The sequence below is a fragment of the Strigops habroptila genome, chromosome Z (genome assembly GCF_004027225.2).
Source record: "Strigops habroptila isolate Jane chromosome Z, bStrHab1.2.pri, whole genome shotgun sequence".
NCBI classification, from domain to species: Eukaryota; Metazoa; Chordata; class Aves; order Psittaciformes; family Psittacidae; genus Strigops; species Strigops habroptila.
In genome coordinates this window covers 77,956,043-77,970,041 of record NC_044302.2, presented here as the reverse complement: position 1 = coordinate 77,970,041, position 13,999 = coordinate 77,956,043, and the positions used below count along the sequence as shown (strand labels likewise).

The window sequence follows — 13,999 nt, the reverse complement described above, 5'->3', positions numbered from 1 at the left end:
AAAATTAGACTTTTTGGGGTGTTTTGTGAGTGCTCTGCTGAGGATACTGTGCCTTGAAGCGTTTCCAGTTTTGGAAGGCACCCTGGCACCATACAGGCATGCTGGTACTGGCCCAATGCTTAAATGCCAATTCTGGCAGGACAACTTCTCACAGGCCTCTAGTGGCCTAGGAGCAAAAGTAATCCTGTGATTCCAAGATGAGTTTGTGCTCTTCATTTTCCAGGTACTTGTCAGCCCTTAAGTTGTTGAGTCTGGGCAGGTGGAAAGGGATAGGATCAGTAATTCAAAGGAGTGGTTGTGCATGCTGCCTGCTTTTGCTAAGGGTTGCATGGTTACCTCTGTGTGTGGTTACCTGGTATTTTCAACACCAATCTTGTCTAGCCAGGGTGTTTAAAAGGGGAAGAGGAAGGAGTAACACAGGGGAAGAGAATACAGGGGGCAGACATATTATGCGGACAGTGCTCTGAGAAACTAAGGTAAAAACTGTTTCACATAAACCACTGCTAGGTGTAATTCAGCTTCTTGCTCTTACTAGCTGTTTGTTCGGTCCTGGTTCAGTTAGATGCCCCAGAAGTGAAGGTCTCCTTATCCCTGTTCCTCTCATCTATGAAGTCACGGGATGGCTATATGTTCTTGTCCTTAGTATCTAATCACTGTTTTGGATTAGAAAGATGTACTTGTGCAATGCATTGTACTCATAAGCAAGCGAGACTGCTTATCATCTTTGCAAGAGACCCTTTTCATGGTGAAAAGTCTTCAAGAACTGAAGTGTCTGGGGAAAAGGGAAAGCAGAGCTCTTTGTCTTGGTTAGAATGCTGTTTCTCAAAGGCAGCCTAACCCCGTGTGGAGATACAGCATAACAAGCTTTCTTCCCCAAATTACCTCCTGACTTCTCTCTCTGAAGCTGTAGTCTGCACATCCCACTAAACAGTCAGCCTCTGAATTTGAGTTTTACAGATGGCATCTAAAATCAGCTGCATACCTGGAATCATGTACAGGCTATGCACTGCACAGCAGCACAAGCTGTTTAAGCAACTAAACATTTAAATAGGTATCTGTATTTTCTCAGAGACTTCTGATGTTGTACATAAGAAATCTGTTGTCTGAAGTATCCAAACAGCTACCTAAATACAGTATATGTAGGTGAATGGTTAAGTAGTCAAATAACCTGTCTTAAAACGAGTCAGTGAATACCAAGTGTTCCCGTCTCTTTGGGAGTGGCTCGGGACAGCATTTGTAAATAGATAAGCTCCACCTTTGTTTTTCTGTGGTGCTGGAATCTGGATGGGAAGAAATTGCCCTTTATAGTACTGGGTTACAGTACCTTGCAATTTCAGGATTTAGATTCCTGTGAAATGCCTTCACGCCACCAGTCGCAAATAAAGGTTTCAGTATTTTCTGTCTGAATATAGTAACTCGTAGTCTCCACAAAAATTCTCTAGGTTATGGAAACTCAATAAATGTCCTAACGGGCTTCTTTTGAAAGTGGAGCACATTGCAAGCTGAATTCATGAGGGAGCTAATCTTCAGTTAGCTGAGTTGGCTTTTCAGCTGAAATCTCCTGCTGCATCTGACGGCTTGAGATATTCAAACAGCATTCACGGCTTCACTGCATAGACAGTAATCCCATTTTATCTCAAGGGAAAGGCGACTGCAGTTTGACCTATTTTCTGCCTCTGCTTTGCAGCCTGGCGCTACGTAGGAGCAACAGGAGGTTTCCTTTTCATTGCCATTCAGCTCATCCTGCTCGTTGAGTTCACACACAAATGGAATAAAAATTGGTATGTGTTGGGCAAGTAGTTATTTGCATAACATTATAGTGGACTCCTGAACCTTACATTGCTCGTAACAAGGAATTTAAAAATAGCACGGATGTAATTTTTGAAAGAAGACCCTTTCATTTCAATGTTTAGAGCTGTTCACCTTTGCTTCATCCACTGTCTCCTTCCCCAAATGTTTCCTCTTTATTCACTTCTACTCTGCTGATCTGTTCTTAAATTGAATTGTTCAGCTTCCAATAATCAGTAGCATGTTAGGATGCAAAAGCCTTGAAGTTGTTTTATATTTTATATGAAAACAGATCTGCTAAGAAGCAGTGGTGCAAGAGGATAAAACTGGATTTGCAAAATGTAACAGTGAAACTGTGTACAGTGATATAAACTGGTAAATCCTGCTTTTTTTGTTTCATCTTAATGCGCATCAATTTTTGTTGTTTCTTGACATGAGAAGTGCTACTTTCTCTTCAACTTTTTTCATCTATATATGCAAGATTCCATTATCAACCCACGTATGCCTCATTTTGGTATTGACTTCATCTCTGGTTCAGGCATATTTGCTATTAGCTTCCTAGCTCTTAGCCTCTCATAAATTTAAAATATTTAAATTGTCCTCCCACATATATGCAAGAACTCCTGCCTCCACCTCCATCCTTTCTGTTTCTCATTTCTTTCTCTACAATCCTTTGCAGTCCTTTCTTGTTCCAGTTAGCATGACTGCTGTTAGACTGACTGCTAAGAAAGAGTTTTAGCAAACCTTTGGCTTTGTTAGATACCTCTTTTCAAGGAGGAAGAGGTGAGAACTCCTTATATCACACATATTTTTACTGCTAATTACTGTAGCTGCTTTTCTTTTCTAGCAGCACCATTTAACTTTAGCATTCTCTCCAGTAGATATTCTTTTAAAAATAAGTCATGTTTGCACAAAACAACAATAAGCAAAAAAACCAAAAACCAAACCAAAACCAAAAACCTTCCGTGCACCAAAAAGCCCTTTGTGCCAAAACAGCTTTTTTAGTTGCTACTCCTAAAAAAACAGTGATCTTTGCAAGAGGTGTTTGGAAGGTGAAGAGAAGAATACAAGATGAACCATGCTTTAGTTGAGGGAGATTGATGAGATAGACTCAAACGGAGATGAGGCTTTTTGAACGAAGGGGTGGTAAAACTGTCAAGGTGGTGCAAGGGGCAAAAGAGAGGCTGTGCCAGACAACATGCCTTTGCTGTCCTTGTGTGAAGAGCACCGTTTGCTAGCTGAACGTGCGGCACTCTGAGTTCCCGCTGAAGAAATCCCTGAAGTATTGAGCTGAGATGCGCTGATGGGCTGATCCCAGAGATTGGAAGTTCTAGGAGTCATGCTGGGCTATAATTACAGAAACAGCTGGCCATGATAATACAGAAGATAAACACTAATGCTAAGGAATGTTTACATCTGTTTCATGGGAGGAACTTTGCAAGGGCTTGTGTTGATGTAGTGACCTACGCGTTCCGGGAAAGTAAGCGCTGTCTTTTGTGTTAGAGGATATGAACAATTCAGCTATTTAGAATTTAATTTTTTTGGGAAGGGAAGACGAAGATAAGGTGCTTGTCTCTCTCTCTCTCCGCAGGACTGCAGGTGCAAAGCACAAGCAGATGTGGAATGGTTTGCTTGCTCTGGTCACTCTCATGTTGTACTCCGTTGCTGTGGCAGCCCTGGTTCTCATGGCTCTTTTCTACACACACTCAGAGGGCTGCATGTACAACAAAGTCCTGATTGGTGTTCACGGTGGCCTGTGCCTCTTTGTGTCACTGGTGGCCATATCACCCTGTGTCCAGAATCGTGAGTCCGCTGATCTGTTTCTCCTCTTGGATTTCTGGTGCTGCCACAGGTGTGTGCCTGGAGGCATGAGCCATGTCCAGGCAGAAAGTCTCAAGATAGTTCAGAGCTGGTGCTGCTCTTGCCCCTGTCCTTTATCTACACCATGAAGTGCTGTTGCTGGTCATCAGCTCAACTGCTAAAACTACAGAAGTGTGAGACATTTTGGGTGTGCTATCAGGCAGTCATACCGTGAAGAAAGCTCGTCTGCTGGTAATGTGTTGTGGACCTTACACAACTCTTGCAGTGATAGCAGTTGGGTAATAGCTGTCAAACTCATTCACCATTTACTTTTGACTGCTTGTGATTTACCATCTGTAAAGTTTGGGCCTGGGGGAGTTGACAGCAGTATTTTATGCTTCAGTATATTATATGTGCGCTGTTATTATCTTGCATATATTGGACTTGGAAATAGTAATTTGAGTTACTCCAACACAAAATTTACAGGCAAATAAAACTATCATGGCAGCATGTCAATAGCTTTTGGAAAGCTAGTGCTTTTGGTGAGAATAGAGGGGTGATTCACTACTTACAGGGAATCTTTAATGCCTTTCTAAAACAGCCATCAGAACTAAAGGACACTCTTTTCTCTTTACATGCCAGTGGAAGTGTATCTAAACTGACTTAAAGACATATGAACTGCTTTAAGTAAAACACTTCTGAAAGATACTGGTGTGCTATTCTTTAAAGGATATGGATTTCTTTTTGAGTTGTTAAATTGTCTGTATAAATAACTTATTTTCATCTTTCTTGTAAAGGCCAGCCCCATTCTGGTTTGCTGCAGTCAGGAGTTATCAGCTGCTACGTCATGTACCTCACTTTCTCAGCACTGTCCAGCAAGCCACCAGAAACTAGTAAGTTATCTAATGCTTTATGTAAATTCTTTTAGACATGTATTAAAAGCTAGAATTTAGCAAACACGAATTAAAAAATTCAGGGATATAGGAGTGCTGGTTTTGGTCTGTTCTGGCCTATGGAGAAGAAATTGCAAACACAAAAAATAAATCTGTGCAGCAGAGAAACCATGCAATTGGAACTCTCTGTGTACCTGTTTCCTACCATCAAATTTCCTAGAGTCTTGTAGCCTATTCCTTCTGTGGCAAGTGCATGTTCTCATACAATCTATAATGTCTTTGGTCACATCATCGGAAAGGAGTTGGAACAAATGGCTCTTAGATGCCTCTGGAAGATGCTGTGTAATCGGTTCCATCCAAAACTTTGCTAGGTTCACCAGCAGTTAGTGAGTGCTGGCCATCACAGTGCATACTAAAATCACTTCTAGAATTGGTATGCTAGATAGCTTTAGCTAGGGACTCCTTATGGAGCAAAAACTTGAATACCGCTCGTCTTCCAGTTTGAAAGAAGACATTCTGAGAAAGGTCTTGGAGTTATGTTGCAGTTGTTTGAGATGATGATGTTCGTTGGCAGAGTTACTGTATTCCTCTTGCCTTCTAACCATTGGCATTGCAAACCAGGAGAAGGGAACTCCCGGGAGTTTTAAGTTCTTTATGCTACAAAAAACCAAGAAGACGTTACAAACACAAGTCAAACTTTCCTTTTCCCAGTTAACCATCAGATTCACCTGTTTGGACAGGGAGCATTCTTTTCACTTGAAGACGACTTTTCTGGTTCAAATTAGTAATGCTAACCCCCCCTTCTTTGTTATTGCTCAACTTGAATAGTTGAAACAGTAACTAGAAGAAAACAAGTCTGTTGGCAGGAGAAGTTTTTACAGATGCCTCTTAAGAAGAAAGGGGAGATATGGGAGAAAGAATCTCTCTCAAACTTGTGTAGGCACAGGCACACACAAAAATGTCCTCTAGAGCTAAGAAGGACAGGCAGTATTTAGGTGGAAGATTTATTTACGTACCTTAAGCAGAGTTTACAAATGAATACAGAAGGTAATTTAGAAAGCATCTGAATTACTCACAAGACTTGACACGACATAAAAAGAAAAAAGAAGAGGAAGAAAGTGATGTGTGGTATTAAATCATTGGCCTTGTGTTATTTTGTGCTTGTGACAGACAAAGCCTTCAGCAGTTAAATGAATGCTATGATTCTTCCTCTATGTATTGCAAGTGTGGTTATTGCATTGGTCAGAGTATGCATCAAGCACACTGTCTCAGACCTCCTGAATCAATTGTTCCTCCTTTTCTCAGGTCAGAGAATTCTCATGGCTGTCACCCTCTCTGAGGTGTTCCTTTCTTCCCTGTCTTTGTGATAAGGACTTTCATACTGGCCTGTGCAGCTTTTACACTGGCATGTGCTGGACAATGTGTGGGGTGCTGGCACTTACTAAGATGTCCCATGGCCTGTCACTCAGATTTGCCATGAATTTATCTAATGCTGATTCATTCCTGAAGGAGGGACTTTCAAATAGGCCATCTTGCAATTTGGCCACTTTGTAAACCAGGCCTGAAGTAAATGAAAGCCACAAGTATTTATTTACAATACCCAAAAAGCAGAGTTGTAAATGTCTTAAGAAGGAATGGGCAAACAAAAGGTATCTGAACAGGTGTCTGCTGAACCTGTGCTTATCACAATGTGCCTTAGTTTTTTGGTGCCAGAGTTAGCTAAAAGGCCTGCCACACTAGTGGACCTACCTTGCTGCAGAGGTGTCTCTAATGGGGACTCTGTACATTTCTGGCCCTGGTGTTCCGTAAAGGCTTGTTGTCCCTTCGTTTGCTCCCACCTCCATGCTGTCCCTGCTGTGTGTTGATAAAACTGTTTGTGCAGTTCTGCAGGGACATGCAAAGTCCTCCCTCACCAGGTCAGGAGACTGGCTTTGAGTTTATTTTTAACTGGGGTGTAGCCTTTACTGCATTTTGCCCTCTGCCTCTACAAACAGTTGTGCTATCCCAGTGGAGATGCAGTGTGGCTGCTGGAGGAAAGAGGAGATAGGAACACAGTTTGCCTTAAACAGCATTGGCTCAAAAAGCTCTTGATTTGAAATCAGGTGTAGAGGTCATCTCTGGCTTTGAGGTGATGCTGCAGGCATTGCCCTTGACTTGCCTCTGCCTTGCCTTGATTCCAGACACCAAAAAGCCAGATGCATCTTAGAACATCAAGGACTGAATTAATTTCATTTCAGGGACCTAGAAGTAGTATTTGTTTAGATGTTAAGATAAAATCTTGCCTGTAAGTGCTGCATCTCCTTTTCTTTGGTCCTCTGTATATATGTCTGAGAACAGGGCAACTACACACCACCTTTTTTCACTGAGTATGAATTTCATAGTTGTCCTTAAGGCACCTCTGCTGCCAAAGAAATGTATGGTCTTGTGACTCTACTACCTTGGTCTTATATGTTGTCTTGGATGAAGTGTTGGTAAACTTCCAACTTCCTATTTCATAGTTCACCAGTCTTTTTTCTTGTTTGTCTGCTCTCATCAAACAAGAAATTTAAGTACACTACTTAGCTGCATTTTTGTTTTGCCTGAAACACAGAATATGCCAGGTCAGAGTTACGTATTTTTTTCTGTGTAATCTTTTTAGAAGATAGAAACAACTGAAATATACCAGTGTCTGAATCAATAAAAATACATTGCTGAATACCTCAGTCTGAAGACTACTTTGAAATGAGCTTTGCTAACTGTTCTTTTTGTTTGTTTTCTTTTGTGAAGTCCTGGATGAAAACAATCGGAACATCACAATCTGTGTACCTGAATTTAGCCAAGGCCTGCACAGAGATGAAAACCTGGTTACTGGCCTGGGTACGACCATTTTGTTTGGCTGCATTTTATATTCTTGGTAAGTCTGGGGGTTTGCACTTACCTCACTGTAAATGCAATGTCATGGTCCAACTAGAGAAGGCGTATAGCAGGCCTCATGCAGACAAAGTAACGGGGAGAAACAGAACTGAGCTGGAAGGTTCATATTCTCCCCAGTTTCAGAATGGTTAGATGTTTTAGTCAAAAATGTTCAACAAGATAGTACAACTTTTGAAACAAATACACTTCATTAAAACCAAGTAGAGCAATTTACATCTAGAGGTAGAGGGGAAAAAGTTTTCAGCTGTCCAGGATCTCAAACAGTCTCAGGGTGGTTTGATTCTGTATTTACTCTTTCTGCAAGAAAACCTCTATGCAGTTATGACTGTTCCTTGAGGGTCTTTCAAACTAACAAAACTGTTTGGGAGGGTTTAGGGCTTCCTTTGAACAAGTGTTGAGTACAGTATTGCCATCAGGATTTGCCAGTGATCTCCTTGTCTAGAAAAATCTGTTTGTGCCCATACAGTGGTGATGCTCACCTTGTATTATTGCAGCTCACATCAATAAATTCAGTCATGCTTCAGGACAGGGAGGTGGGGAGTTGCTTTTGATTGAAAGGTGATGTATCGCAAACAACCTGTATTGCTTGTTTTGGCTGTGCAGGTTAGCAAGAGACAGCACTGCCTGTCTGCTGCAGGTTTTTGAGCAGGTTCTGCATCTGAATCAGTCCCCTTCAAAATTCACATACTGAAGCCCCTTTGTAATTTTGAAGTGAAAACTAGACTTTCTGAAGAGGTATATTTGATAGCTACTCTTCTGCTATCAAATATGCATGTGTTCCATTTAATTCTGGTATGAAATATATGCTTATCATGTGTCTAGTTTGCATTAGAACGTTATTTCCAGTGCCTCAGGAAGGTGTTTCAGGAATGCAGACAACTTTTATGTAGCCTGCAGGGGAAGTGCACCATGTAGCTGGGTAGATAAGGAGGCCTTCAAGGGGAATGTTTTGAAGTATTGCTTACTAAGGCTTAACGTGTACAGCAAAGCAGTAACACATCTCCCTGTGGGTAATGGGAAATCTGCATTACACATTCTGAAAGGGGAAGACTGGGCAAGAAATGTTTATTCTCAGAAGAAACTAGAAAGGATTGGGCTCAATGCTCTTAAAGGTCTCTTTCAACCTAAATGATTTTATGATTCCCCCCAGACAACTACAGTCATGCAAGAAAGTGATTTCTGGGAAACGTTGGTAATTTACTTTTGAAATCAAACAGCTGCCAGTGACCTGTTCCTTAGCTGGCAAAGCCTTTACAGAAATGCTGAGCCAAAGTGATGGCTGTAAAGTTAACATAAAAGCATTGGTTGTGCACAGCAGGGGAGATCTCTTTTGAATTGCAAATTGGAGCGTTTAGCTGTTTTCTGCTGTATGATTGTGATGAATTCACAACCTTTCAGGAGTTGACCTACTTTTAAACTCATGATTCAGCCTGAGTTGGCCAGTGGCTGGCTGTGGCTGGTGTATACTCACTCGGAACAAACTTTTCACATGCTTAGTGCTTGATGCCTTATCCAGGCAAATGCTTAGCTTAGGCATGGAAGTAACTATTTATGTTTGCTATGGAGTTGAAAAATTACCCTGTTGGGCTCATACTTGTGCTGAGGGTTTTGACGTTATCTTCTTTTGCTCCTAGTTTGACCTCAACAACACGTGCAAGCTCAGAAGCGCTGAGGGGGATATATGGAACACCCGAAAGTGAAGTGAGTTCTTGCTTCGTCCCGCGAGATTTCTGTGCACACTTCCTCGTGGTTTTCTTGCCATTGTTTTCATGGCTAAGTAATCTATAAGTAGGTGAAAACAAAAGCTTGTTTATAGCATGCAGGTTCTGGTTGCTAGACCAGACCAGACCAGACTATACCCTGAGTCCACACCAGAAAACTTGCTCACATTGGCCCTTCTGCAGGTCTTGCTGGTCCCATGGAGATGCCTTTATGTACTCAAATAATCTGCTGCTCTTGTGGTTTATTTAACATCCTGCTCACTTCCTATAAATTTTCCTCTGCCCCACACAAGCTCATGTCCTCTCATTTAAAGGAAAAGTCTGCTAGGAAGACTCTATCCTAGGAAGACTCTATCCTAGGAAGACTCTATCCTTTTTCTCTATCAGAAAAAGAAGTGGTGGTGTTCCTGAACACTTTCAGTACTGGTTGCCTGTGTTCTCATAGCAACTGAGTGATCCCAAGTTCCTATCTCTTATTTTTATTTCCACACATAAGTACTTCCTTTCTTTTTGCCTGTAATTTCATCCTGGAAAGTTTCTTGTCCCTGTTTTGACAGGACAGGTTTCTTCATTCCACCTGCCTATTTCTTTGGCTGCCTTATCCTGGAAACACCCAGGATACACTGGGAAATGTGTGGTGTTTTGCTGTGTAACAGTTACCTCTTAATTAGGCTTGCTAGTGTCTCTCTTCAAACGTGGATGTGAGTGTGTTTGGAGGATGATTCCGTGGCTCTCTTGCTGTTGGTGTTACTTACATCTGCAGTTTTAACTTCTGTTTTTCAAGTCTTTAATCAGAGTGTATATGAGAATCCAAAAGTGCAGAGGTCTCCGCTAAGCACTTGGTGTTTGCAGTAGCTGGGCAGGAGGAAACAGAACACATTTCAGTGTGGGAGCATTTCTGTTGGAGGAGCTTCCCTCTGGCAGGGCGGTGTGACCGGACCGGGCGCTGGTGCCCGTGCTGCGGAGCTCAGCGCCTGATCCTCCCTCGGAGCGGGCCCTGTGCTGAGGAAGGGCAGGCTGGGCAGGGGGCACCCTTCACGCCTTCCTGCGCCTACCGCAGCCGAGGCCTCACCCGCGGGGCTCGGGGCTGGGAGCGCCCTGTGGCAGGAGCCGCGGTGGGGCTGGGCAGCTGGCACGGCGGGCCCTGGTGTGCCCCCCTCCCCGGAAGGTGCAGCTCCTCCGCCCCAGTGCTTGCCGGCAGCATTATTTCCAGGCCGTTTGGTTCTAAAGAGGGGTTCTAAAGAGCCGCCAAACATAAACATAAAGAAGTGACTGGTGAACAGCAACTAATTGCGCTCCGATTGCCTTCCCTGTTCCAAAGGGCCTTTGTCTCCTGGCCAGGAGCGTGAATGTAGCTCTGCAGTTGCTTGTGGCGTAGGAGGGTCTGTCTGGCTCTGTGCTCAAGACAAACAAGCGTTACAAGGGGCTAGCAGTATGTGTGTCAGCATTACTAATTTCATCACTCTGTGTGTGGACGGACTTAATTGCAACTGATTAAAAGGTTGCAATTAAGTCACATTGCTTCAGCATGTGAGTGCGGCCCGAGGGTTGCTCAGGCTGGTGCTGTAGGTGAGGCTTGGCACAGCAGTAGAAAGAGATGCACAGTAAGGGTTTTATTGAAACTCAGCCAGTCTCTCAAAAAAGAATAAGCTTTTTGGCTTTTCATGAGTTTATGAACCCAGTGAGTACATGTAATTGTGGATACGCAGGGTAAAAACTGCCATTTGATGTTTTCCATTGAATAGTTTACCTTACAGGCTTACTGTCTGATGATTGTGTTATCGTGAAAGTCGGTCAAAGAACTCGGACTCAATTTGGAGCTCTAGAAAGCAGGCATCCTTTATTGCAGCGCTGGACACACAGGGGATCGCTCCTCCTAACATGCATGCATGGCGGTTTAACTGTGAGGTTTTTGTTAGGATAAACATACATATGCATTACTTTTCCAAGAAACCATTAGCATATTCATAATTTTCTTAGAACTCATTATTATAATGTAAACGTTCTATATGCATGCGCACACAGTCTCTGAGGTGGTCGTCAAGGGTCCTCTGGTGGTCTTTGATAGTCTTCCTCACTGTGCCCACTAGATGAACCCCGTTCTTGTGCATGCCCTGTTGTTCCCTGGCTGTTGTTTGTTACTGTTTCTTGAAACTTGCTGATTCCAACATTTTGGTTTACTTTTGTTGGTATAGTGTCCCATGACTTCCTTTTATCTTGTCCAGGCACAATAACTTACTTATTCTTTATCAGGGTGGTTAGAGTTCTCCAGGGTAGGTATCAGTCGGGCATTTTAGGAAAACTTGCAACTGGCCTGTGCCGACCGAGGAGAAAGGCTAGAACACAAAGTATAGAATTACAAGGGTAAATATTTATTCATGCACATGAGGTATCCCAGACAAATGGGGGCATCCCAAACGGTTTACACAGGGTCCTCATACCATCCTCTTTAAGCATTCAGGTGTAGCAGTATTTGACTAATCACAGACACCCACACCACTGGGTGTGGTGCGTTTTACTAGTCATAGTAAAACTTTGCAAAACAACTATGTTTCTGCAGTGTTCTTGTCACTTGTCTATTGGATCCAGACATCCCTGGAGTCAGTCTTGCGATACTTACTTATCTAGGATGCTTGGGAGGGTTTCAAAGATATGTTAGAGGGGCTAGGATGCTGGCATTATCTTCGTTATCCAGGGATATCTTTTATGCTTAATGGACAGCTGTAACCTTCTGAGAAGCAAAGTCCTTCTTTCCAGGGCTGGGCGGTCCTGAGGTTTATTTTGCTTAAGCATGAACAATACCAAACCCTCCAGTAAAACTCCACTACTTGATTACATTGCAGTGTATGCTGTGAACTAATATATGTAAATGAAGTTAATACACTTTCATATTATAAAGCCCAATTGATATAATAGTTAGGGAAGAGAATATTCCTAACAGAGTTCATTGTCTTCATCAGACCGCAACCAAAATAAATCCCAGAGTAGGATTTTATCAGAACAAGTAATGTGGGTGATACACTATAGAAGGTGCTGACTTGCGCTGTGGTCTGGTGCAGAAAATTCACTTATATTTATTGGATGGTCAGCATCCTTTTTCCATTTACATTACCACTCAACACAAGAAGTGTAAATTTCAGCTTTCCTTTTTCTATCAATTAAAAAAATCTTCATTTATATAAAGCAGTAAGGCCAGATTTCTGATTTTACTTAGTCTGCTTGTACTCATTCTGGCTCCTTTTCAGCAAAATCTCACAAAGATAAGTACATTTCTGTCTTACTTACACTTGTGTAGTTGTGATTTCCAACCCATGTGGCAAGGTTTTAAAAGTTTCTTACCCTTTCATTTCAGTAGAGAAATTTTTTATTTAAAAAGCACTTAGGTGCAAGTCTGAAGAAGTAAGCACTCTCTGAACTAGTAATGTGCAACTGCTGTACTGTAGCTGTTCCACCATTTCGTCCTAAGTATTTGCACTTGTGTTTGACCATAAGTTATGTAAAATGGGTAGAGTAATTCTTAAAGAATGGTTAATTTGCTCAAAATCTTACTGAGTAGGTTTTTCCAAAGCTTAGAAACTGTTACAAACTACTTGACAAGTCCTAATTTGGGTTTTGTCCTGGCTGGAAATGCAAACCAGACTTGTCTACGTTAGTGTCTGTAACATAGACATAACAGACCTTCCTTTACCAACTGTTCTGCTTCTTTGCTCTAGCATAACTCTTACCCTTCCTGTTGTCTGTTCCACAGGTAGCTCGTTGCTGCTTTTGCTGCATGCCTGACGGAGATGGTAATTACATTTTCACCACACAATTTACCTCACTTGCGGCTTTCAGACCAAAGCCAAGAGAATAAGGACACAGCTTCACATGGAGAGCTGCTTGTACCGTTGTTCTGTAGCATATAAAACTGAAGCAGCTGAAGTGCTCAAAGTTAGGCTAGGGAAGGAAGCAGGAGATGTAACAATACCATTTTAAAACAACAGGCTAGTTAATAATTTCTTAAAGGACATTTCATTAATGCAATATACACAGAGTAATCACTGCTCTTTGCATGCTTATGGGTGTGACTGCCTGCTAGATTTTTGGCTCAGCAGCTCTGCAGAGATTGTAGTTCAGAAGTGAGTGAGGAAGGAAGTGCCCCATTTACAGACTTGGTACAATCAGGGTTATCAGCTTGGACTTGCTAGAAGAGTATCATACAGGTAGAGTGCTTTAAAGGCCCAAATTCTAAAAGACTAGCTAGTGGGCCAGAAAGCTGATAGAAGGCAAGATTTCAATGGCAGTCCAGTTTCTTTTACTAGAGGCTTAGGTCCATGCCCTGAAAGCAAGCAAGGTGTTGCTCTGTATTCATTCTTTCCTAAATCACAGCACAGATGTTTTGCTGTGTTCTTGGTGAAGCCAGCTGTTGCTTTAATTTCTCATAAAATTTGCAAAATCTTTCTTCTTCCTGTCTCTTACCAGCTGATGCTGAAGAGCACGTTGAAAAAAGGGGAGGCCAGTCTGTGATTTATGACGAGAAGAAAGGCACGGTGTACAGTTATGCCTACTTCCACTTCGTTTTCTTCTTGGCTTCACTCTATGTGATGATGACAGTAACTCACTGGTTCCAGTAAGTGTATTACTCTAAAGCTGAGAATTAATTAGTTGATTAATTAATGGTCCTCTGCACTGAGAAGGGAGATGTGAGCAGAACTTCTGCCATTAGCGTGTCTCCTCTCCTTAAATTAGAAGTTGGAAGAGACATTCCATGTCTTTCCTGGGTGATTCCTGTGCAAGGTCTTGCTCTACAAAGGGCTCCTCTCCTCTGTTTTGTGTCTGGGTTAACCTAGTTGAAGTCTGCGAGCCATTTGGAAAAATAGGGGATGCTGCAGTCTGAGGTACGAA

At 42.3% G+C, this 13,999-nt stretch overlaps 1 protein-coding gene across 5 annotated transcripts in view; it reads left to right on the top strand.

The window, feature by feature from the left end:
* Positions 1–13,999, top strand: part of SERINC5 (serine incorporator 5) — a 42,236-nt gene that overhangs the window by 21,374 nt on the left and 6,863 nt on the right. For 3 of the 5 annotated variants that reach the window (XM_030511947.1, XM_030511946.1, XM_030511948.1), the window contains exons 5-11: positions 1,688–1,781; positions 3,380–3,591; positions 4,386–4,481; positions 7,248–7,374; positions 9,029–9,095; positions 12,864–12,903; positions 13,577–13,724. In XM_030511947.1, the coding sequence (XP_030367807.1) occupies positions 1,688–1,781; positions 3,380–3,591; positions 4,386–4,481; positions 7,248–7,374; positions 9,029–9,095; positions 12,864–12,903; positions 13,577–13,724 (784 nt within the window). Of the gene's footprint in view, positions 1–1,687; positions 1,782–3,379; positions 3,592–4,385; positions 4,482–7,247; positions 7,375–9,028; positions 9,096–12,863; positions 12,965–13,576; positions 13,725–13,999 lie in introns of those variants that run through there. The other 2 variants (XM_030511949.1, XM_030511950.1) reach the window with 2 other exon arrangements.